Source organism: Phoca vitulina, unplaced genomic scaffold (genome assembly GCF_004348235.1).
Source record: "Phoca vitulina isolate PV1807 unplaced genomic scaffold, GSC_HSeal_1.0 scaffold13, whole genome shotgun sequence".
NCBI classification, from domain to species: Eukaryota; Metazoa; Chordata; class Mammalia; order Carnivora; family Phocidae; genus Phoca; species Phoca vitulina.
This window is the reverse complement of record NW_022589716.1, coordinates 973,133-998,953: the sequence shown is the minus strand read 5'-3', so window position 1 is coordinate 998,953 and position 25,821 is coordinate 973,133. Positions and strand designations below refer to the sequence as shown.

Below are 25,821 nucleotides of genomic sequence, written 5' to 3'. Positions count from 1 at the left end.
TATTTTGCAGTCTGTAAGCCTCCAGGGCCCCCAATCTGTGGGCCCCAGAAAGGTTTTGAGGTCCTAGACACTGTACCCCAGGGGGGTGCTCCTACAGCCTGAGAGGAAGGAGTCCAGGGGCAGCCACTGTTCCAGGTGCTGAAGGAAGCGGTTCAACTCCCTACCTCACTATTGGGATGCACATGATCTCCACCTCTTGAAACATTTAGGCAAAAATGAAGGCAGTTTCATGCCTCTCGAGGGGGAAAAAAATCTTTTTTTTTTTTTTTTTCAGTTCCTAGCTTCAAGACCAGCTTGCCATCAAAGGCCCTTGGAGTTTCTCTGAGGTAACTATGGATATTTACAACTAACTGGGTCTTCTAATGTTAGTTTTCTTCAACAGAAGGTTGCCACATTTACCAATACTTAAATTTAACTTTTGTGACTAAAGCTTTTTAAATTTCAGAACGTGATGCAAAAAGATGACAGAAGGGAACAAATTAACCCTCACTGAGTACTGATGCTTACCAGATACTGACTCAGTGATGTTGCACATGCTTGCTTATGCAATCTCCCCATCAGTGTAATAAGGTGGCTATTACTGTATGGTAACGGAACGGAGGCTCAGAGAGATCAACAATTTTCCCAAACCCACACAGCTAGGAAATAGCAGACTGGGATTGTGATCTTGGTAATACAACTCCAAGGTGCGCTGGATCAGGGTCATCGGACCCTCACTGCATTTAGTTATCTGCCCCACCTTTCCTAAAGAGTGGTCTTGTCCTCTTAATCCAAGAGAGAGCTCCAGCTACCCACACCACCCCAAGAAACAGAAAAGAAGAAAGGGGAAACTCGACAGAGAATGTCCAGCTTTCTCTCCAGGAGAGTTTCCAGAATTACCAGGTACTCTTTAACTTTTCCACATGGGACAGGGCATATTCATTTAGCGAATCTAGTTTCAAGAAAAGCTTTCAAATACTATCTGTATTTCAGCCTGCCATGCACCTAACAAAAACCTAAGGATTACAGGAAGGCAAAAAGGAACGTCAGGATACACAGCAATCTCTGACACCATCCATCCTGTTGACTACCAAAGCATCCAAAGTGTACTCCTCTTCCTATACAAGGAACACCCCCAGGGGAGTCAACCTCAAAGTGCACCAGCTCCCTCCATTTAGCCCAGGTTCCAGGGTCTCTGGGTGATGTGCTGTCCTCTCCCTCAAGCCCTGATGTGAGCTTTTTTGTGGTCCAGGAATCTCTACACTTAAAGGCAATTTTCACCCTCAATACATTCAAGAGTGGAGTAATAACTGGATCGTGACCATTAAAATTCCAACTGAGACTTCCTGTTCCCACTAATGGCAAGCTAGGTTACTTGGATTAAACTTTCAATTTTTAAAAAACAACTCTCACAGCTGGATACTTTTCCAATTTCTTAAATGAATACATGACCAGAAAAGATAGTAAAGAATTACAAAGACACCACTCAAATGAAACTAGAAGCCTAGAGCTAAATGAACATGAATTACACATTTGCCCTGGAGGCATTTCTCAAGTCAGGAAAATGTGAAGCTGTTTTGATGGCTTCATGGTCAGGGGAGAAAAATCAAGGCCTATAGTGATACGAGAAAGAGAAATTGTGAGAAGACCCTCCTTACATAAGTGGAGACCTCAAAAAGCTACACCCCTCAGAGTGAGAGGAGTGGAGGAGCCTGTAAGTGTGATCTCAACTAGAATTTAAACTGCCTTCCTGATCTTGGCCACCACAAGTCTTGAACTTCATTTAACATAATCTTCCATCAGCAAGGCTCCAAGACCTCCTCCTTAGAGAAAGCTACCTTCTTCAAATTCTACAAATCTTATTTCAAATATGATAACCAGTAGTCAGGCAAAGATAACCAGGCACACAAGAACGACGACCCTGCCAGTGAAAACCAGCAAAAACAACAGACTATATAACAGATACAGTGACTGCAATGATCACACAGGATAAAGTATATTTGCTTTGTTGAAGTAAACATAGTAACTATAGACATAGTGAAGGATCCTGAGGTAAGAGAAGTTTGGGTATATTAGATAGGAACAGAGGTCAGGCTGATCAGAGCGTAGTGCTACTATGGGTTCTCCTCTGTGACCCAGAGCCTCAAACATGCCCTTAAGTCAGTCCTTAACCCTGGTCCCTCTCTCGCTCAAACACCTCCCAAGGCTCCCTATTGCCTACAGGATAAACTCCTTGATTGGGCTCTGGTAGAACCAGCGATCAACATGGGGGCCTGTGGTCATCTGGAAAGGCTCTCAGGGTCTTGGGCCTCCTCTCCACCCCGCCTCGCCCACCCCTGCTGGCTCTCGATGAGGCTCTGGCAGAGGAGACTGCAAAGTTTCATTCCTGGGAATCCACAAAGCGAGGCGTGTAGGTTCTGGGTGGATCCCAAGCCAGCAGCTCGCAAGGTCACCGGGAGCCCGCGCTCAGCGGCTCCACGCGCAGCCGAAGTCCACCCTCTGCGCGCAGGATGAGCTCCGGCTTCCGGCGCGGCTCCTCCTCATCCGGCAGGAACCGGAAGCGCAGCAGCGTGAGCGCCAGGACCACCTTCATCTCGGTCATGGCGAACGTCTGCCCAATGCAGTTCCTGCGGGCGGAAGTGGCGGCTCTGACTCGCCAGGGACCCAGCAGGTCCCATCGCGCCCAGAACTTGGCCCGGGACCCCCAGCCCTGCCTGCAGGGATCCAGAAGTGGGCTAACCCATGCCTGGGACCCCCATGTGGGCTTGCCTATCCCCTGAGCTTGGCCCAGACCCCAGCCCTGAACTCAGGCCAGCGGACAGGGGGAAGGGGCTCTGCCCACACCGAGGAGCCCTTGTTAGACCCACCCAACCTCCACTCCCCAGACCCTTACCTCTAACCTCTGGAAGAGGGGAGAGAAGGAGAGCCATCCTCAATTTCCCCCCTTTCCTGCCCCCACAGCCATGTCTGGGTTCTAAGTCCCAGATCCCTGCCCTCACCACCACATTCCCACCTGGGATGCCCGCTGTGCTCACCTGGGCCCCGCGGAGAAGGGAATAAAAGCCAGGGGAGACCTCTTCTGGGGGATTTCTGGGTCGAAGCGGAAGGGATTGTATACCTGGGGGCAGACAGAGGCAGGGCTGCTGGGTGGGGTTTCTCAAGGTACCCAGACAACGCTAGAAAAGACAGCTGTGGATACAGTGGAGGGGGAGTGTCTGACTTCCCTGGTCAGGACCCCGCCCCCTGGTCGGGTCGCCGGGTGGAGAAGAGGGAGAGAAGCACCTCAGGGTCCGGCCAGATAGACGGGTTGTGATGAATCCCAAAGATGCTGATGACACAGGTGCTCCCTATGGGGGAGAAGAGAAACAGTCAGGATAAGGTCTCAGCGGATAGGACAACCACCCTCCTCCCCCTGATGCTGTGGACACCTTTGGGGATGACCCGGCCATCAGGGAGCCCGACGTCCTGGGTACAGCGGCGGGCAATGACTGTAACCGGGGGGTGCAGCCTCAGACTCTCCTTGATGCACATGGTCAGGAAGGGCAGCTGGGCCAGGTCGTCCCTAAGGAAGCCCCCCAACAATTACCCAGGGATCGAATCAAAGACTCCCCCAGCCCTCCTGCTGCCCCTGGAGACCCTCTCCCCATCTTGCTCTGACCCTCACTTCTATAACAAAATAAATTCCAGATGGGCCAAAAATTTAAGCATTAGAAAATCAAAATCACAAAAGTCACTAGAAGGAAATTTAACCTAGTATTTTTAGAAGCATTTCTGAGCAAAGCACAACACTCACAGGGTATCCTTAAAAGTGTTAATACATTTGCATAAGAAAGTTTTTTAAGGTATACAATTAGTTGAAAAGGAAAAAAATATATACTGGACTTAACAGGTTATTTGAACAAATAAGACCCACACTCTAAGGTGGGATGACCTAATATTATAAAGGCGTAGATTCTTTGTAAGTTAATTGATATATTCAAGGCAATTCAGTAAAAATCTAGTTGTTGTTGTTTTTTTGAACTCAGTAATCTTACTCAATTTGAAAAAAATAAACTTCAAGAGCTATGTCAGGTATTAAGGAGGGCATGTATTGCATAGAGCACTGCATGTTATACACAAACAATGAATCATGGAACACTACATCAAAAACTAATGATGTAATGTATGGTGATTAACATAACATAATAAAGAAAAAAAGAGCTATGTCAATTTAAAAATAAAAGATCGAAGAAAGAGAATTCATCTACCAAATATTAAGACCTATTATAAAAGTATGGTAATATTAAAATAAAATAAATAAAATAACAGCATGGCACTGTTGCAAGAACAGGAAAACAGACCCATGGGACAGGATAGAGAGCTCAGAGACAGGCACATGAATAGTTGAAAACATAGCATCTGGTAAAGGATGGTAAAATCCCTCAAAAATGGATGGTTCAGACAACTGATGATGTGGAAATAAAAAGTACTGGATTATCATGCACTCTACAGGAAGATGGAGTCTTCTCTTATACTTGAAAGGTAAAACCATAAAGTTAAAAGAAGATATAACATAGAAGACATCTTTGTGACCTATGAGTAGGAAGGAATTCTTAAAACCCCCAAAACATAAAATGGAAGAGAAAAAAAAAAAAAAAAGGAAAACTATGCACAGAATTAAGGATTTCTGTTTAACAAAAGACACCTTGGACCAAATTAACATTCAGATGAGAGATTTACAGAAGATTATCTGCAATAAATATATGGATCTAGAACAATATCTTGAATATACAAGGACTTCCTGCAAATCAACAAGAGAGATGACAGGGACTCAAGAGATAAGCAGACAAAGGACATGATCTAAGAATTCATGGGAGCTCAAACTCAGAGATTTAAAACACGAAGAGAAGCTCAAAGTTGCCGGTTATGAGACAAATGGAAATTATCTAGTAATGAGATATTACCTCACATCTATTTGAGGGGAGAATTAACAAGATGGGTGATGGTGAGGATTAAGTAGCTGAGGCATGGGGTAGAGAGACCTCATGCGTTGACGGTGACAGTATGAACATGAGCAACCACTCTAAAAGGCATCAGTGTGGTCAAGGAAAGGCAATGTGTGTTTTACGACCTACCAACCTGGTTCTTGGGCATAGAACCCAGAGAAATTCTCAGATAGGTAGATAAAGACATGCACACCAAGATGTTCATTGCAGTAATGAGATGGAAGCCTCCTGGATATTCAGCTCTAAGGGATTGTAGAGGGAAATTCTATATGACAGTTCAAAGCAATAACCTAAATATAACATAGAACCAGGGATTTCTAATAAAGTCATAGTGCTATGTTTCTGAAAAAGGTAAGAGCCAGCAGGAGATCTGTGATATAACACATATCTGTGAATTTTAAAATACATCTACCCAAAACAACAAATTATGCAAATAAAAGGATTGAATGCTCTAGAATCATATTGGTGGAGTGCTGGAAGTAGAGAATTGGAATGAATGGGAATAAGTAAGTATTGCACAAAAAAATGATGATAATTAGTCATGAATGAAGGGCCACGGTTAACTTCATCCTTGACACCTGATGCCCAAATAACTAACAGATTAAAACTGTCAAGAGTATTTTTCAAACTACCCAATCCAATCATAGTGTTCAAATGAAAAAAATAAAAATGCAAGAAAAAATGTAAATGCAAAGTAATGAGATAGAACCAACTTTATCAATTATGAAAATGTTTTTAATATGATAATGAAGACTGCTTAGTGCTTATGTATGAGTATATAAATAGAACAGAATGGAGTCCAGAAATAAACCCTAATATATGAACAAATTTAGTTTATTGTAAAGCTGCTATTATTTAAAATCCTAAGACAAATACAAACTATGTATCAAATTCTGTTGAAATAATTAGCCATTTGGAGAAAGAAATAGATTCCTACTTCAGCACTTATACCAGTATGGATTTAATATGGAAGAAAGATTAAATGTAAGAAATAATAATAAAAATATTAAATAAAATTTAAGTTCAATAACATTTTTCAATAAATAAATCCATTAGAAGAAAACAAACAAGTTTTATAGTTTAGCATTAGAGTGTGAAGGGCTTTTGCAAGCATTAAAAAAAAAAAAAAAAAAACAGAAGCTATAAAAAAGCCAATAAGGAGCGCCTGGGTGGCTCAGTCAGTTAAGCGTCTGCCTTCGGCTCAGGTCATGATCCCACGGTCCTGGGATGGAGTCCCGCATCGGGCTCCCTGCTCAGTGGGAAGCCTGCTTCTCCCTCTCCCCTACTTGTGTTCCCTCTCTCACTGTGTCTCTCTCTGTCAAATAAATAAACAAAATCTTAAAAAAAAAAAAAAGCTAATAAATGTGATTACAAAGAAATGAATGAAAACCAAAATAAAATCGAAAGACATCCTGGGAAAGAATTTTTGCAAAAAAGAAAAGAAATTAATTCTCTTTAAAGAGTCCTTATAAATCAGTAAGAAAAAAACAAAAAAACTCAAGGTAAAAAGGACAAATTACACAAAATGATGCTTTGCAGAAAAAGAAATATTCATGGTTCATAAACATGTGAAAATAGTGCTCAGTTTTACCCATACTTAAAGTGATGTTCATTAGAATAACAAAGTATTATATTCACTTACCAGGTTGGCAAAAGTTGTAAAGTTTCATAACACACACTGTCAGTGAGGATGCGAGGAAATTGGCACTCTGAAAATCCGTTTGTAGGAGTCGATTTGCCAAGAGCTAATTAAATTATGAAAACTCAAATGGTCTTTGATTCAGCAACACCACTTCTAGAAATTTGTTCTGGAGAGACATCCACACATGTGAGCAAAAATCAGTGTACATGGATGTTTATTATAGCAAAAGCTCCCAAACTACAAATGTCCATCGACAGGAACGTTTAGATAAATCATGGTACATCCATGTGATGGAATACTATACAGCTAACAAAAAGAAGGAAATAGGGCTCACTAGTCCTAACACACGCTGCAAGGTAAATCAGTACAGAGATGCTGAAAGGCAGTTCAGCAATATCTATCATAACTACAAATCTTCTCATAAATGTCCCCAACAGAGGGGTGAGATGAATAATTTATGCAATCCTATATCGCACTCAGAAAGGAGCTCTAAGACATAATATTGAGTGAAAAAAACAAGTGACTAAACGTGTGGGCATGTATTTCTATTAAACTATAATAATTATATAAATATAAAACTCTAAGAATTTCAGAAAAGTCTGAAAGGACATATGACAAATTGATGCCCCTAGAGACCCCTCAGGAGACAGGGGATTGATGAGGCTTGGCGGGAGGGCAACAAAGGTGAACCTAACTTCTCCATAGTGTTTCATTTTGTGCAAGAAAAAATAAAAAGTCTTCTTCCCATTATTGATTTTGTAATTCAAATTAATTTCTCAAAATTTGTATCCTGAAAAAAAAATGAAAAGATCTGGAAATTATATTGTCAATGTGCATGCCTGAATGTTCTATGTATATTCTCAGTTGTAGAAAGAAAACTGAATGAGCAAAGAGATGGTGGACAGATACATGTGGGCATAGACTGAACATTGGAAGGACACAGGAAACTATCAAAGGTGGGGATGGGATTGGGGTGCTAGCATAAGACAGAGGCTTATGTGAAATAATAGAAAAGTTTAACCTTTTACTCATCTTGCAATATATATCAAATCCTTGTGTTGTACACCTTAAAGTTACACAGTAGTATATGTCAACTATATCTCAATAGAGCTGAGAAAGAAAAAAAGACAAAGGCTTATATCCATTGTAAACCAATTCATAATGTTTAAATTTTTACCAAGTGTATAATTGTTTGAAGTTGGGAGAAGCACAAAAACACTTCTCCACTTCACAGAACTGCTCTGCTGAGCAAAGCCTTGAAGTTGAGGGCACTACCTCCAAAGTGTTCAGTCCAACATCTCCTCTGCATCCTTCAGCCCTTGGCTCCAAATCTGCCCCCTGGCCCCCAGGCTCCAGCTAATCACCTCCAGTTTGCCCCTGTAGCTACAGATATTTTTAATAAGAATATCTGACTTTTCAGAATTTGAATTGAGTGGGGAGGAGCAAGATGGTGGAGGAGTAGGAGACCTAAATTTCATCTGGTCCCAGGAATTCAGCCATATAGGGATCAAACGATTCTGAACACCTACAAATTCAACAGGAGATAAAAGAAAAGAATAGCAGCAACTCTCTGAACAGAAAAGCGACACTTTCTGGAAGGGAGAAGCCAGGAGTTGGGAGTTTCCCCTCAATCACCATACTGTGCTAATGGGAGGAGCTCTGGTCTCTTCTGATTTGTTTAGTGTATATTTTCCTGGGTCGTTGTTACCCTGTTAGCATTTTGTTCTCTCATTCATCTATTCTCCTCTGGACAAAATGACAAGACGGAAAAAATCACCTCAAAAAAATGAACAAGAGGTAGTACCATCTGCCAGGGACCTAATCAATACGGACATTAGTAAGATGTTGGGACTTGAGTTCAAAATGACGATTTTAAAGATACTAGCTGGGCTTGAAAAAAGCATGGAAAATATTAGAGAAACCCTTTCTGGAGAAATAAAAGAACTAAAATCTAACCAAGTCGAAATCAAAAAGGCTATTAATGAGGTGCAATCAAAAATGGAGGCTCTAGCCATCAAAAGGAATGAGATCTTGCCATTTGCAACGACATGGATGGAACTGGAGGGTGTTATGCTAAGCGAAATAAGTCAATCAGAGAAAGACATGTATCATATGACCTCACTGATATGAGGAATTCTTAATCTCAGGAAATAAACTGAAGGTTGCTGGAGTGGGGGGGGGGGGGATGGGGGGGCTGGGTGATAGACATTGGGGAGGGTATGTGCTACAGTGAGCACTGTGAATTGTGCAAGACTGTTGAATCATAGATCTGTACCTCTGAAACAAATAATGCAATATATGTTAAAAAAAAAAAAAGAAAAAGAAGAAGATAGCAGGAGGGGAAGAATGAAGGGGGGAAAATCGGAGGGGGAGACGAACCATGAGAGACGATGGACTCTGAAAAACAAACTGAGGGTTCTAGAGGGGAGGGGGGTGGGAGGATGGGTTAGCCTGGTGATGGGTATTGAGGAGGGCACGTTCTGCATGGAGCACTGGGTGTTATGCACAAACAATGAATCATGGAACACTACATCAAAAACTAATGATGTAATGTATGGTGATTAACATAACAATAGAAAATTTTTTAAAAATGGAGGCTCTAACTGCTAGGATAAATTAGGCAGAAGAGAGAATTAGTGATATAGAAGACCAAATGATGGAAAATAAAGAAGCTGAAAAAAAGAGAGATAAACAACTACTGGATCACGAGGGCAGAATTCAAGAGATAAGTGATACCATAAGATGAAACAATATTAGAATAATTGGGATCCCAGAAGAAGAAGAAAGAGAGAGAGGGACAGAAGGTATATTGGAGCAAATTATAGTAAAGAACTTCCCTAATTTGGGGAAAGAAACAGGCATCAAAATCCAGGAGGCACAGAGAAGCCCTCTCAAAATCAATAAAAATAGGTCAACACCCCAACATCTAATAGTAAAATTTACAAGTCTCAGAGACAAAGAGAAAATCCTGAAAGCAGCTCAGGACAAGAGATCTGTAACCTACAATGGTAGAAACATTAGATTGGCAACAGACCTATCCACAGAGACCTGGCAAGCCAGAAAGGACTGGCAGGATATATTCAGAGCACTAAATGAGAAAAATATGCAGTTAAGAATACTATATCCAGCTAGGCTGTCATTGAAAATAGAAGGAGAGATAAAAAGCTTCCAGGCAAACAAAAACTAAAGGAATTTGCAAACACGAAACCAGCCCTACAAGAAATATTGAAAGGGGTCCTCTAAGCAAAGAGAGAGCCTAAAAGTAACATAGACCAGAAAGGAACACAGACAATATACAGTAACAGTCACCTTACAGGCAATACAATGGCACTAAATTCATATCTTTCAATAGCTACCCTGAATGTAAATGGGCTAAATGCCCCAATCAAAAGACACATGGTATCAGATTGGATAAAAAAATAAGATCCGTCAATATGCTGTCTGCAAGAGACTCATTTTAGACCCAAAGACACCCTCAGATTGAAAGTGAGGGGTGGAAAACCATTTACCAAGCTAATGGACACCAAAAGAAAGCTGGGGTGGCAATCCTTATATCAGACAAATTAGATTTTAAACCAAAGACTATAATAAGAGATGAGGAAGGATACTATATCATACTTAAAGGGTCTATCCAACAAGAAGATCTGACAATTGTAAATATCTATGCCCCTAACATGGGAGCAGCCAATTATACAAGCCAATTAATAACAAAAGCAAAGAAACACATCGACAACAATACAATAATAGTGGGGGATTTTAACACCCCCCCTCACTGAAATGGACAGATCATCTAAGCAAAAGTTCAACAAGGAAATAAAGACTTTAAATGACACACTGGACCAAATGGACTTCACAGACATATTCAGAACATTCCATCCCAAAGCAACAAAATACACATTCTTCTCTAGTGCCCATGGAACATTCTCCAGAATAGATCACATCCTAGGTCACAAATCAGGTCTCAACTAGTACCAAAAGATTGGGATCATTCCCTGTGTATTTTCGGACCACAATGCTTTGAAACTAGAACTCAATCATAAGAGGAAAGTCGGAAAGAACTCAAATACACGGAAGCTAAAGAGCATCCTACTAAAGAATGAATGGGTCAACCAGGAAATTAAAGAAGAATTTTAAAAATTCATGGAAACCAATGAAAATGAAAACACAACTGTTCAAAATCTTTGGGATGCAGCAAAGGCAGTCCTAAGAGGAAAGTGTATAGAATACAAGCCTTTCTCAAGAAACAAGAAAGGTCTCAAATACACAACTTAACCCTACACCTAAAGGAGCTGGAGAAAGAAGAGCAAATAAAGCCTAAACCCAGCAGGAGAAGAGAAATAGTAAATATCAGAGCAGAAATCAATGAAATAGAAACCAAAAGAACAGTAGAACAGATCAATGAAACTAGGAGCTGGTTCTTTGAAAGAATTAATAAGATTGATAAACCCCTGGCCAGACTTATCAAAAAAGAGAAATGACCCAAATAAATAAAATCATGAATGAAAGAGGAGAGATCACAACCAACACCAAAGAAATACAAACAATTATAAGAACATATTATGAGCAACTATATGCCAGCAAATTAGATAATCTAGAAGAAATGGATGCATTCCTAGAGATGCATCAACTACCAAAACTGAACCAGGAAGAAATAGAAAACCTGAACAGACCTATAACCACTAAGGAAATTGAAGCAGTCATCAAAAATCTCCCAAAACACAAAAGCCCAGGGCCAGATGGCTTCCCAGGGGAATTCTATCAAACATTTAAAGAAGAATTAATACCTATTCTTCTGAAACTGTTCCAAAAAATAGAAATGGAAAGAAAACTTCCAAACTCGTTTTATGAGGCCACCATTACTTTGATCCCAAAACCAGACAAAGACCCTATCAAAAAGGAGAACTACAGACCAATATCCCTGATGAACATGGATGCAAAAATTCTCACCAAAATACTAGCCAATAGGATCCAACACGTGAATAGGATTATTCACCACGACCAAGTGGGATTTATTCCTGGGCTGCAAGGTTGGTTCAACATCTGCAAATCAATCAATATGATACAATACATTAATAAAAGAAAGAACAAGAACCATATGATCCTCTCAATAGATGCAGAAAAAGCATTTGACAAAGTACAGCATCCTTTCTTGATCAAAACTCTTCAGAGTATAAGGATAGAGGGTACGTACCTCAATATCATAAAAGCCACCTATGAAAAACCCACAGTGAATATCATTCTCAATGGGAGAAACTGAGAGCTTTCCCCCTAAGGTCAGGAACACAGCAGGGACGTCCACTATCACCACTACTATTCAACATAGTATTAGAAGTCCTAGCCACAGCAATCAGACAACAAAAAGAAATAAAAAGCATCCGAATCAGCAAAGAAGAAGTCAAACTCTCACTCTTTACAGATGATATGATACTTTATGTGGAAAACCCAAACGACTCCACCCCAAAACTGCTAGAACTCATACAGGAATTCAGTAAAGTGGCAGGATATAAAAATCAATGCCCAGAAATCAGTGGCATTTCTATACACCAACAACAAGACAGAAGAAAGAGAAATTAAGGAGTCGATCCCATTTACAATTGCACCCAAAACCATAAGATACCTAGGAATAAATCTAACCAAAGAGGCAAAGGATCTGTACTCAGAAAACTATAAAATACTCATGAAAGAAATTGAGGAAGACACAAAGAAATGGAAAAACGTTCCATGCTCATGGATTGGAAGAACAAATATTGTGAAGATGTCGATGCTACCTAGAGCCATCTACACATTTAATGCAATCCCTATCAAAATATCATCCACTTTTTTCAAAGAAATGGAACAAATAATCCTAAAATTTGTATGGAACCAGAAAAGACCCCAAAGAGCCAGAGGAATGTTGAAAAAGAAAAGCAAAGCTGGTGGCATCACAAGTCCGGACTTCAATCTCTATTACAAAGCTGTCATCATCAAGACAGTATGGTACTGGCACAAAAACAGACACATCGATCAATGGAACAGAATAGAGAGCCCAGAAATGGACCCTCAACTCTGTGGTCAACTAATCTTTGACAAAGGAGGAAAGAATGTCCAATGGAAAAAAGACAAGTCTCTTCAACAAATGGTGTTGGGAAAATTGGACAGCCACCTGCAGAAGAGTGAAACTGGACCCTTTCCTTACACCACACACAAAAATAGACTCAAAATGGTTGAAAGACCTAAATGTAAGACAGGAGTCCATCAAAATCCTAGAGGAGAACACAGGCAGCAACCTCTTCGACCTCAGCCGCAGCAATCTCTTCCTAGAAACATCACCAAAGGCAAGGGAAGCAAGGGCAAAAATGAACTATTGGGACTTCATCAAGATAAAAAGCTTTTGCACAGCAAAAGAAACAGTCAACAAAACCAAAAGACCACCGACAGAATGGGAGAAGATATTTGCAAATGACATATCAGATAAAGGGCTAGTATCCAAAATCTATAAAGAACTTCTCAAACTCAACACCCAAAGAACAAATGATCCAATCAAGAAATGGGCAGAAGATATGGACAGACATTTTTCCAAAGAAGACACCTAAATGGCCAACAGACACATGAAAAAGTGCTCAACATCACTCGGCATCAGGGAAATCCAAATCAAAACCTCAATGAGATACCACCTCACACCAGTCAGAATGGCTAAAATTAACAAGTCAGGAAAGGACAGATGTTGGCGGGGATGCGGAGAAAGGGGAACGCTCCTGCACTGTTGGTGGGAATGCAAGCTGGTGCAGCCACTCTGGAAAACAGTATGGAGGTTCCTCAAAAAGTTGAAAATAGAGCTACCCTATGACCCAGCAATTGCACTACTGGGTATTTACCCCAAAGATACAAATGTAGGGATCCGAAGGGGTACATGCACCCCAATGTTTATAGCAGCAATGTCCACAATAGCCAAACTGTGGAAAGAGCCAAGATGTCCATCGACAGATGAATGGATAAAGAAGATGTGGTATATATATATACGATGGAATATCATGCAGCCATCAAAAGGAATGAGATCTTGTCATTTGCAATGATGTGGATGGAACTGGAGGGTGTTATCCTGAGCGAAATAAGTCAATCAGAGAAAGACATGTATCATATGATCTCACTGAAATGAGGAATTCTTAATCCCAGGAAACAAACTGAGGGTTGCTGGAGTGGTGGGGTGGGAGGGATGGGGTGGCTGGGTGATAGACATTGGGGAGGGTATGTGCTATGGTGAGCGCTGTGAATTGTGTAAGACTGTTGAACCACAGACCTGTACCTCTGAAACAAATAATACATTATATGTTAAAAAAAGAAGATAGTAGGAAGGAAAAATGAAGGGGGGGAAATTGGAGGGAGAGACGAACCATGAGAGACTATGGACTCTAAGAAACAAACTGAGGGTTCTAGAGGGGAGGGGGTTGGGGGAATGGGTTAGCCTGGTGATGGGTATTAAAGAGGGCACATTCTGCATGGAGCACTGGGTGTTATACGCAAACAATGAATCATGGAACACTACAGCAAAAACTAATGATATAATGTATGATGATTAACATAACATAATAAAATTAAAAAAAAAAAGAATATCTGACTTTTCTCTCCTCTGCACAAACATCTCCCATGGCTCCCCATTGCCCTCCTATGTTAGTCATGAATCTCCCTTCAAAGAAGAACTTGCTGTCCAGCTGCAAGGAGTGCAGTTGGCTGACAGCTTCCACTTACAGGGTCCCTGGGCTCCGTGGCAGCATTCAAGCCAAGCCCATGCTTTCTTAGGCAGCTCCCAGCCAATGATAGGGCAGGGTGGGCCCCCACTTCCTGACCATTTCTGCCCAATGTAAGACTCCCTGGCAGCATCCCTGCCCATTTTTATCTTTTATCCAATATTGGCTTCCCAGAGAACTTGAACTGACACCTTTAGAAGGTCTTCATATGGCTTTCAAAGCATTCGCAGAAGGACTTCCATTACCAGCTCTAGCCTCGCTGGGACCCCTCTGATTCTTTACGCTGTAAATTTCATGAAGAGCCAGCCAACTTTTACCTCCTCCCAAACATGCCAGGCTCACTCCTCCATGCCTCCATCCTGGCCTTTGCACAAGGTATCCCCAAGGCCTGGAGCACTGTCCACTACCCAAAACCAGAGTGGTGAATTCATATCTGCTGCTTCACTACCCAGCCTCACCCACCTTCTTTCCTAACTGCCCCAGCCTTGCCCAGGTAAGACTCGAATGGGACTGGACATGGAGTTGGGAGAGGGCAAGCAGTGTGGACACATTTACTGAACAAAGAGATGGGTAATTTTTCACCCCCCAAAACCTCTTGTGACTCCCTGCAATAGATTTTTAGGTGGGAATTAGATATAAGAGCAAAAATTAAAGGGAGTAAGGATCTTTGGGGAAAGCGTGCAACTTCAGACAGAAAAGCAAGGGTGGGGAGAAGTTCATTTACTGAACACATGCTGGATGGCATCTGTTCTAAACACATTGTCACAGTTGACCAAGCAGCCCTGTAGAAGAGATTCCCTGCCCCACCCCCATTTACAGAGGAGAAAAGTGGTATTCAGAAAAGGGAACTGATTTTATTAAAGTCACATAGCAAGTAAGCAGGGCAATAAATATGGACACTCAGATCTTTCTGTTGCATAAGCCTGCAAGCTTTCCCTGCTCTCCAGGCTGTGTGCCAGCCTGCCTCTAGGCTCTGCTCCTATTCCCAGGAAACAATAATGACAGAATTAACAAAAAGTTATTTCTTCTCCCCAGCTTGGGAGCAGAGCCAATGAGAGGTTCAGGAACAAACCATGATGACCTGCACTCACCATTCAATCTCTTGAGGCTCACGGTCTCCCAGGAGCTCTTGCACCTCCTGCCGACAGCGTTCCTGGTATTCTGGGTGCTTTGCAAGGTTGTACAGGACCCAGGAGAGGCCACTGGCTGTGGTGTCATGGCCTGAGAGGCAGCCAGACAGGCTTGCATCTCTGGGCTTGTTCAGCACCAGAGGGTGGACAGCGCCTTTACTTAAGGCCCTCAAGGGTGGATGGGGAGGATGGGGTGGGATGGGGTGGTCCAGGGCCTACCTACCAAGTTCCTGGGATTGGACATACCCCTGCCTACCGCCCCATAGTCCCACACTGGGATGCTCACCCTCAAACATGAAGGTATCAGCCTCAGCTCGGATGTCCTCATCTGACAATTGTTTTCCATCTTCATCCTGGACAAAGGGCAAGACCTCTTGAATCACACCAGCTCTGAGGGTGTCTAAGTCTAATCTGAAACAGTCCCTCAGGCTCCATCAACAAAGCAGGATCTGTCCCTCATCATCTCTAGAGCCCACCCCACAGGTCTCCTCCTTGGTCTTCAGCCATTTATTTATCCCTTTCAGGCAGCCTTCTACAGAGTCATGTCTAAAACATATCCCTGACCCATCTCTCCCTTCCTCAAGCACCTCCCAGTACCCTGCGGATCAAGTCCAAGTTCTTCCATGTGACATTTGAAGTCAAGGTCCATTCTATCTCTTGAATTCTGATCCCAGGGAAGCCCACCTTGGCCAGCAGGAGCACATCAATGAAGTCCAAAGTCTTGGCCTTAGCCTTGGCCTTGAGGAAGTCATGGGAACCCCTACTAATGAGGGCACGGCGCCGCTCCTGGATGACAGCATCTGTGAAGTTGTGCACCAGGTTGCAGGCCCTGCGGAAGCGCCACCCATTGGGGGTGAGATTGTACAGGAAGTCCATGTGCAGGAAGATCTGCTCCTGCCGTTTCACCACAAGGGCACTGAGCTCCAAGATGGCAGCAATATATTCACTGGGACTCCTGCAGGGCCAGGACAGAGAGAACCTTAAGAAACAGCTTCTTAACCCACATGAAACCCTAAGAGCACCTTCCAACCAGAAACCCAGAAGCACTGTGGCACATGCTTTGCTCATCATAGCCCCCTGGACTTTATTCACAACAGAGTGTTCTCCAGGCATGCTTCTCCCTCTACATCCCACCTTTATGAACAGCCTCATGTCCCAGACCCCAGGGCAGAGCTTGGGCATCATGCTCGTCTCCTCTCTTTCCTACACAATATCTGACCCTGCCCATTCTTTCTTAGTTTCTCCCAAATCTGCCCCATTTTCTCCAACAAATTCAAGCCTTCTCCTCTCCATGGTCTCCCTGAATTCTGTGTCTATATGACAGCTGGTCTTCTTTAGAGTCAGATGTCCAAAAACAGCTTTGACCATGACCCTCATCTATTCAAACACCTTCCATGCCTCCCTGGAAACCTCAGGATAAAGTTCATATGCCTTTGTCTGGATTTTGAATGTCCTTAAGATAAAGCCCCTGCCAAGCCCTCCAACCTCATTCCCAAGGTGGCTCCTCACTGCAGCACATGCTTTGCTCATTGTGGCCCCATGGCCTTTATCAAACATTTCTGCCTACCTGAAAGGATCACTCTTTCTCTTTCCCTTCCTTGTCCTTCAATGTCTAGCTCTGATCCATCTCCTCCAGGAAGTCCCCTCTGATTGTGCTGACCAGTCCTCCATTCCCCGTCTACTCCCTTGGGTCTATGGCTCATGTTCCCATGCCCAGGGCAGAGACTCACTCCTGGCAATTGCTGTCAAAACTGAAGACACATTTTTGCAGACTGTCCAGGGTCATGAGGCTGATGTGCTCAAACATGTCTAGATGGGTGCTGCCTTCCAAGGCCAGGCACTGCCACTTGGCCTGGACAGAGAAAGGGGCAAATCCGGGGTTGGGACCTGCCTCCCCTGAGGTCCTCCTCAGCCCCAACCACCAAGATGGACTCCCCCAGACCCAGCCTCCTGATCCTCCACCCCAGGTACCCATCTCCAGGAAGGACCAGGCTTGGGTGGGAGTAGAAACTGTTACTATTAAGAACCCATTAAAAAAAAAAAAAAAAAGACCCCATGGCTAGGAGTCAGGAGACCTGAGTTCAAATCCTGGCTCTGCCTCCTATACTCTGTGTGCTCTTGGTCAACTCATTGTCTTCCTCCTGTCAAAGCTAATTGGGATCTACCTGTCAAAGCTTCAGTAAGAGTTAAGATGACTTGCTTTGGTGTCAGACAAATCAGGTTGGAATCCCAGCTCCACTTATTAGCTCACTTGCTAGCTGAACATGGGCAAGCTAACCTCTCTCAGCCTCAATTTCATCACCTGTAATGAGGCAATAATAATCATCTCTACCTCATATGGTTGTGAAAATTAAATTAGACAACATATGCAATAGAACTGGTGCATTATTTCTGGTATACAGCAAGCGCTGAATAACTGTTAGCTATCATCCTCATCTTCATCATTATCATAGTGGTAGGTGACTGCTGCAAAAATGTCCCCATTCCTTTGTCCCTCCCTATACCTTCACCCTTTGCAATGAGGTTTTGCAGGTCTTCCATTAGGAGGTAGAACCTCTTTCTCCAGCTCTTGAGCTGGATGTGGGACTTGTTTGGCCAACAGAAGAAGGTGGAGGTCATAGTTGCCTGTTCTGAAATTAGGATTCAAGAGGTACTGCATGTTTCTCTTCTTTCTCTTGGAGCCTCCACCATGTGATCAAGCTCAGGCTAGCCTACTGGAGGATGAGGGACAAATGCAGGAATCCAGTTGTTCCACCAAAGCCATCCTCGACCAGTGCCCCAAACGTGCCACAGAGCTGAGCCTGGACCAGCAGAGCTGTCTCCCAAACCCACCCATGACCACAGACATGTGAGTGATTCCAGCCAGGATAAGAACTATTCTACTGACTCATCATCTTGGGAGCAACAACAAACACTCATTCTTTCAAACCAGTGAATTTTAAGGTGGAATGCTATGCAGAAAGAGCTATTATACAATCTTCATCATTAGTGTCTTGAATTTTACAGAGTTTCAGTGAGGCAGACTAGAAACTAAAACCTTCTGAGCACCTACTATGTGCCAGGATCATGATTCCATTACATCATCTTGACCACCCTTTATGAAGGGCTTATCCCCCCCCCCATTTTACAGATGGGGAAACTGAGGCTTAAACGGGAAAGGGAATGGCCCTAAAGCCATCCAGCCAAACCAGGACTCCAGATCATATGTGTCTGAGGCTACTCCCCTTTTCCCAAAGCTCCAGCTGGGACCCTGGATTTAAGGAACTCACATGCATGATGCCTGCGCTTTTGTTGAAAATCTTCACGTAGGGTTTCAAGATTTCAAAATGGAAGGCAGGTGTCAGCAAGCAGCGGTGGTGGCTCCACTTGTCACCAGCACTCAGCAGGAGCCCATCCCCTAGTAGAGGCAGTCACAAGGAATAGACAAGGGCAGTGCCTTCCCCGGAGACCCCAAGGTTGTCCCCAACTCCCTTCACCCACAGTTACTCACCCAGCCAGGGCTTCAGGAGGTTGTAGAAAAACATATCCTTGGGTATGATGGTGGCTGACACAAGAGATAGACCATCAGGGGCCATGGAGAAGAGGTGGGGAGGGGTTTTTTGTTGGGAGGTGGAGGATCCCAATCAGGGTTCTGCATACCCCCTTTAAGCCCAGCATAGCAGGAATGGGAACAAGGGCAGAGAAAACAGAGAGGAGTGGGTGGATGAAGGGGGACCAGACCAGGCTGCAGCACAGAGCAGAGCAAAGGCAGAGCCTGCAGACACACTTAGATGTACTTAGATGCACCCTAACATGGCACAACATACCCCAACATGCCTTGACATGGCTCCTACCTGGTCCAACACATTCAAAACACCCGAACACAAATCAGCACTCTACAAAATGCCTTTACAGCGACCTAGGATGCCTCATCTGTCCCAGAGCCCCCTGACATTTCCTGCAACAGTTGACATGGCCACACCATGTGTTAGGGCTATGTCCTGACATGTCCTGACATGAAACAACATGCATAACACACATTGACAGGACACAACATGCTCTGACATGGACCCAAAGACAATCTGACACGACCTCAGTGTATCCTACAGATGGTCCCAGACAGGACTTAAAGGTCCCATTAATGTCCCAGACATGGCCCAGGAGTGACTTAGCCTTCCTCAGTATCCCCTTCCACCCCATACTGGCCATTAAGTACTTAGGTAAGGGGTTCCTATGCCCTTAAAGAGACCAAAGGATGCTGCCACCCTCAGATGCTGAGCCCCATCCACCACAAAGAGCTGCCACTGCTCCCTTGTGCCTCTAGACCAGCCCCCCAGGGCCAACCAGACACAGTTGACCAACCTGAGGTCTGGTAGATCTTCCCCCACAATACTCTGGCCATCTTCACACCCCAAATCCCTTTCCAGCTTAGGGTCCCTCCCAGCAGAGGCAGCTAGAGCAGCCAAGAACACACAGAAGATGGAAGCTTCAGCATACTATGTGGCCTTCAGAACTTATTATGCCCCCTGAGCCTTGGTTTCCTCACCCAGGAAATGCCAACCTAGCAGGGATGCTGGTGGATGGACATCTGTGGTATCTACTTGCCCAGCATTCATCCCCTTCCGGAACTAGCATCTTGTTCCTCCTCCACTCTCAATCCAAGTAGTTAGGAGAGTGGCCATGCCACCCCATCCTCTGTTCCAGAGCTGAGCATATGACCCTAAGCCTCAGCAATCAAGTCTCAGTGACTAGAGGAAGAATTGGTCCCTGTGACCCAGGCCAGGCCAATGTAAAGGAATCCTGCAACTTTTTCTGGGTCTGCAGAGAATGAGCTCACATTTCCATGGGAGCTGAGCTTCTTGGACTCATCTTTATCAGCATGAGAGTGAAGCTGTCAGAGAGGAACACAGAGCTACAAGATGAAGACAGATTCCCAATGGCATTCTTTGAAGACCTGGATCCAACCATGTCAACCATGCCTGAAGACAACATTCTTTCAATTTTTCAGTCAACAGATTCACTTTCTTTACTTAGACCAACAGTGTTGAACTTCCACCACTCAAAACTGAAAGGGACTGGCAACCAGAGAGAGCCAGGGACCTGCCCAGAGTCATCCAGCAGGTTAATGGCAGGTCTCCATCAACATTGCCCATTTCCCTGCTCAACCTGGTCTGTCCAGGAGTGGGAAGGACTGGGAGCAGGGGCAGGGGAGTGGCTAGGTTGGGGCTGCTGGGAGAGATACCTGGTGCCTGGAGCAGGGGAGCAACAAAGGTAGGGTGGACGAGTCGCAGCACAGGGTAGAAGGGCCCGATCCACCAGAGGTGAACATCACGGAAGTGGTGGCCCAGATCCTCTATCATCCGCAAGCCTTCCTCATTGCTCTTCACCTGTGGATGGCAGGGCCGGGAAAGGATGGGTGGGGAGATGAGGCCAGGTCAAGCAGGAGAACCAAGAAGCTCACAACTGCCCACTGCAACCCTCCACCCACCACACCCCCTCCCCCACTTCCCCCTTCTGCCCGCATTATTAGTCTATACTTCTATATCTCACTAAGTCAGCTTCCTTCTGTTGGTCTGTTGGTCTTTCAGGTGTCTATCTATCTATAAGTCTCTCCCTGTCCCCTCACTCTCTTCATCTGTTTCTTTAGGTAGTTGATAGATAGCTAGACGATGATAGCTAGATGATAGATAGATAGATAGATAGATAGATAGATAGATAGATAGATAGGCAGATAGATAATGGATGAATGGAAAATGGATGGATGGATGGATGGATGGATGGATGGATGGATGGATGAATGAATGGGTGGATGGGTGGACAGATGGATGGGTGGATGGCTGGATGAGTGGATGGATGGATGGATGGATGGATGGATAAAGGACAGATGGAGAGAAATGAGAGATGGATGGATTGATGATAGACAGATTATATGTGTTTGCATCTGTTTATGTGTATGTTTCTTTTACACTCTCTGTATGGCCTCTCTCTCCCTCACTTTTTCTCTGTATCTCCCTCTTTCTTCAGCCCTATTTCTCTCTCCATCTCTCCTACTCCCTGAGTCTGTGCCTCCTCACCTCCACACCCTCCATGGCTCCTCAGAGCCCTCAGAATAAATCCCCTGGCCCTGCTGGCTCTGCTGTCCCCTCCACCTTTTCCCCTGCCTCTCATCAACATTGCTCTCACTGCACTGAACTCCTTGTTGCTCAAAAACCAGGTGCTCACTCTGTCCCCTCCAGGCCTTTGAGTGGGCTCTTCCTCTCCACAGCATATACTTTATCTTTTTTTCTTAAAAAAAAAATTCCTACCCATCATTCCAAACCCACTTCAAATGACTCCTCCTCCAAGAAGTCTTCCAGCCTGCCCTAACAGCAGAGGCCTTGCTTCCCCCTGGGTTCCCCCAGCCCCTATCTCTCCCTCAGACCCACTCTGACCACACAGAATTGGGGTTGTCTCTAGTTCTACATGCCCAAGATTGGGGTTCCTCCAGGACAGAGCCTGGGGCTGAGTCTCTCCAAGCATCCTGAAGCAGTGTGCAGAAAGAAAGAAATGACCAAGGGCACCCGAGAGCAGGAAGGGCCTTGGGATCTACAGAAGCTTGGTAAGGAGGGGCTTGCAGCCCCCAGGTGCTACTACAGGGCCCACCACCATGTATTCCAGGTGGGTACCTGTGGCATGGTGACAGATCAGGCAATGTCAGGATTGCAAAAAATAGTGAGAGCCCATGCAGAACATAAATCCCTGGGGCTAGGTGGCCACCAGCTGAGTTATGACCCTTAAGCCCTGCTCCAGGGGGCAGGGGGCCTACAAGCAAGAAAGGGGCCGTGACCTCCCCAGAAGGAACCATGGCAGATCCCCCTGCAGCCTCTACAGTGCACAGGGTGTCCAGATTCTGCATGGATGGAGGGAATCTCTGCTTCCTCCTGCTCCTTCCCTCTGGGGACAGGAGGGTCCTGGAGGCCTCTCCACGTCCCAAGGGTACATCCAGGTCACAGGGAGAAGACATGCTCTCTGCCCACAGAGAGGCCGACCTTGGTTTGAGAAGTCAGATTTTTCTTCTCCTGGGAGTGGTTCCAAACTCAGCGAGGTCCCCATGGGGGAGGTTTGTGGTCAGCAGGGTGGTCTCAGGACTTCTACCGGGACTCATTCCCACACCCTGTCATGTCTTGGCCAATGTACATAGCCCCCAGTTCCTCACATGGTGAAGGGTCTGCAGACCTTCCAGCCCTGGCAGACCCCAGGGGACAGATGTGAACTCTGCTCATCAGTCAAGAGAGCAGCTCCCACCTATGAGCCCCTACTGCCTGCCAGGCTGTGCATAGAACATCCTGTCTGTCTATCTGTCTATCTATCTATCTATCTATCTATCTATCTATCTATCTATCTATCATCTATCATCTATCTATCTATCTATCTCTTTCTACCTATCTCCCCTATACCTATGGACTCTCCCATCAGTCATGCCATTTACAAATGAAGAAACCAAGGCCACGTGCCCCAAAAGGAGAAATGGGGGCATGGTTAGTTCCTGGGGACGCATCCTCTCCAGTCCCTCTCCATCCCTCCAGGATGCCCCATGCTGGCCTGACAAAAACTCCCAGGGGTTCCAGACAGGTGAACAGAAGGCGTTTTCACCTTTTTGACTGCCCCCTGATCCCCAAGGACCCTGGGACACTTGATGAGTTTGGCCCAGACAGGGAGAGTGACTCAGCTGACGTCACGCACACAGCGAGAGGGACTAGCAGAGAGAAGAGGACCCAGACCAGTTTCCATAGCCAAGCCCTTAGAGGGGGGCGTAGAACTGCAGTAACTTGATAACATTCTTGTTACTTCCAGGGCTTGATGAGAAATTTCCAAGACCTAGAATTTTAAGCAACCTTCAGGATGATTTTGGGACATCCTGTTCTGTAATGAGCTGGTCTGCAGGAGCGGAGGGGAGGAGCTGGATGCCCATCCCTTTGGCATTGGATGACTAAGAGAGTGATGGTAAGTTCACCCAAACCTAGGACATGGCCTCCACCATGACACCATCAAACATTTATTAAGGGCCAACTCTACGCAGCTCCTGAGCTGGGCATTATAGATATGTCCGTTCCCCAGTGCTACTGTCTAGTGGGAGAGAGAGATAATTCACTAATAATTGGACAAGTAACTGTTTAAGCTTAAGCAGGACCAAGTCAGAGGTCCAGGTCTAGTGGGGGAAGTCAAGGGAGGCTTGGAGAAGTTACACTTGAGCTTAAAAAATGGGATGAAAAGGAGGGATCAACCCAGTAGCTGCAGGAAGGGAAGCCCTTCCTGGCAAAGGAGCAGCACGAGCAAAGCCCCTGAGGTAGAAAGGGTTTGGCTCTTTGAGGAAAGAAGCAGGAGCTTGGAGTATCTAGGGTATGCAGTGGGCCTGACAACACGTAGTCTCTATGTTCAGAATGATGGGCAGTCTTATAGAATGGTTTTCAGCCAAATAGAGGTGTAAACAAAAGCTAAATTTCAGAAAAATGTCTCCAGGGCTCAAGAGAGAAAGGACGACAGGGGACAAGAGTGGCAATGAGGAGCCTGAGGAGTTGGAGAGAAGGCTTCCTGGAGAAAGATACCAGTGGATGTGGCAGGAGAAGTGGCAGGAGATTGCAGAGAAGGGACAGGTTGAGGAGAGGCTGTGGAAGCAGTACGTCTGGTCGTGCTGAAGGACCAGACTGCAGGAGAGAAAAGAGGGGGGTCAGGGGCCCCAAAGTGTGGGAAGTGGGCAAAGGAAGGGTGGACAAGATGGAGGGTGGGGCAGGACTGGGAAGGGAACCTGAGTTCGGATTTTGACTTGGTGGAATGAGGTGTTTAGGAGACCCCACCTGAGGAGGGGAGGCTGGGACTTGAACTTGTAATTCACTTGTGGAAGAAGTCCATGTGGCCCACTTAGGGAGTCAGATCCTGGGGTAAGGTGATGGCCTTGGGAGCCAGAGAAGAGGGAAGGAGGGTTAGAACCCTGAGGGCTCCCCACACGGAAAGGTGGGGTGAAGGAGGAGCCCAGCGGAGCCCAGTGGAGGGCGGTGTGCTAGAATGCTAAAACCCAGAGAACAAGGAGGTTCAGGACCAGTCAGCGGTCAGCAAAGCCAGATTGCTTCTGGGTGGGGATGAGGTCCTGGTCATCTCGTGCAAGCACGACGGGGGTGGGAACCAGGCTGCAGCAGGTGAAGATTGGCCAAATGGGGGCAATAAATGAAATAAGTTTGGCCATTAAGGTCAAGGCCAGAGTGATTCCTTCTGAAAGGGGAAGTGGTCAACTTTTATCCAAGTTGAGCAATGGGGCCCATTGATATACCTTGGGGGTGGAAGGCAAGATTACATAAGGAGGAAGGGGAGGAAAAGGACAGACAGCCCACACCTCTCCTCCAGCCCAGCTGTGCCCCCATGGCGGGAGGGGAGGGCAGAAGTCATAGTTGATTCCTGTGGGGAAGCCAAAGCCCAGACAGGAGCACCTGCTGGCCTGAGGCCAACAAAAATGGGCCAGGCAGGGAGTGAACCCTAGACAGTGGCCCTGGGGAGACTGTGGGGGCACCGGGGGACCCGTCTCATGCAGCCCTTCACTGCATCCCAGACTCCAGCCCAACCCCTGATCCCCACTCCCGGCCCCTCAGGAAGTCCATCCACACTGATACCCCAGACCAGGTCCCACCCACACTCACCAGGCCCACGTGACCCCAAAACCAGCTCCGTTTTGGGGGCTGCGGGAAACACCGGAGGCGGCAGCAGATGTCATGCAAGCGGTGGCTCCAGGCCAGGATGCGGGCCAGCAGCCAGGTGGCCCCGGCCAGCAACAGGAGCAGCCACGGGGAGGCGACCAGCTGCCCCAGGCCCAGCCAGGACAGGCTCCAATGTGACATCCTGGGGCACAGGGGACAGAGGGGGAGTTCCTGAGACCCAGCTGTGGGGCAGAAAGTGAGCTCCCTGGACTGCTCACAAACAGAGGGGGGGGTGCCCAGGATGGGAGGGACAGGGACAGGGAGGGGCAGGGAAGGTGAGTGCGGGGCACTGGGCAAATGGGGGCTCCAAGGGGGGAGGTGAACACGGGGAATTCCACAGGAAGAGGAAGAAGGAGAGACAGAGTGGAGGAGGGAGAAGAAAGACAGAAAGAGAGAAACTTATGAAAAAACACCCAAACTCAGTCAGTGGGAGGTTGCCAGGAGATCCGGTTACAAGGAAAGAACCAACCCCCAGCCAGCCGGATTCCTGGAGCCATTTCTGCCTGGGGCAGTGCTCCCTCCCTCCCCCACAAGACAGTGCTCTCCCCCCACCCCCGCTCCAGACAGGAACACTCAGCCCTGCCAGCCCCAGCGGGTCACCTTCCACACGAGCTCTACACACCTCCTCTGGCTGGTCTTTGTCCCCGGCCCCTGACC

General features: G+C 45.7%; 1 protein-coding gene across 4 annotated transcripts; it reads right to left on the bottom strand.

Moving 5' to 3' along the window:
* On the bottom strand, window positions 1-25,821 carry LOC116637095 (cytochrome P450 4F3-like). 4 transcript variants are annotated; one of them, XM_032412298.1, is made up of 13 exons: window positions 25,787-25,821; window positions 25,108-25,306; window positions 20,682-20,826; window positions 18,951-19,004; window positions 18,730-18,857; window positions 17,191-17,312; window positions 16,145-16,415; window positions 15,747-15,813; window positions 15,422-15,551; window positions 3,408-3,541; window positions 3,262-3,326; window positions 3,015-3,097; window positions 1-2,606 (listed from the first exon to the last, which is right to left on the bottom strand). In XM_032412298.1, exons 2-13 carry the CDS (start codon window positions 25,303-25,305, stop codon window positions 2,429-2,431), a joined length of 1,575 nt encoding a protein of 524 aa, XP_032268189.1. In that variant the 5' UTR covers window position 25,306; window positions 25,787-25,821; the 3' UTR covers window positions 1-2,428. The 4 variants fall into 4 exon arrangements, with proteins under 4 accessions (XP_032268189.1, XP_032268190.1, XP_032268191.1 ...); XM_032412299.1 differs by lacking the exon at window positions 25,787-25,821 and adding an exon at window positions 25,765-25,777; XM_032412300.1 differs by lacking the exon at window positions 18,951-19,004.

Bases quoted from the DNA above. Each gene is read 5' to 3' on its own strand.
- LOC116637095 (XM_032412298.1), bottom strand. From the start codon at position 25,305: ATGTCACATTGGAGCCTGTCCTGGCTGGGCCTGGGGCAGCTGGTCGCC. The intron at 20,827-25,107 runs GTGAGTGTGGGT...TGCCATCCACAG, and splicing joins TTTGGGGTCACGTGGGCCTG to GTGAAGAGCAATGAGGAAGG. The intron at 17,313-18,729 runs GTGAGTTCCTTA...TTCTCTGTCCAG, and splicing joins AAAGCGCAGGCATCATGCAT to GCCAAGTGGCAGTGCCTGGC.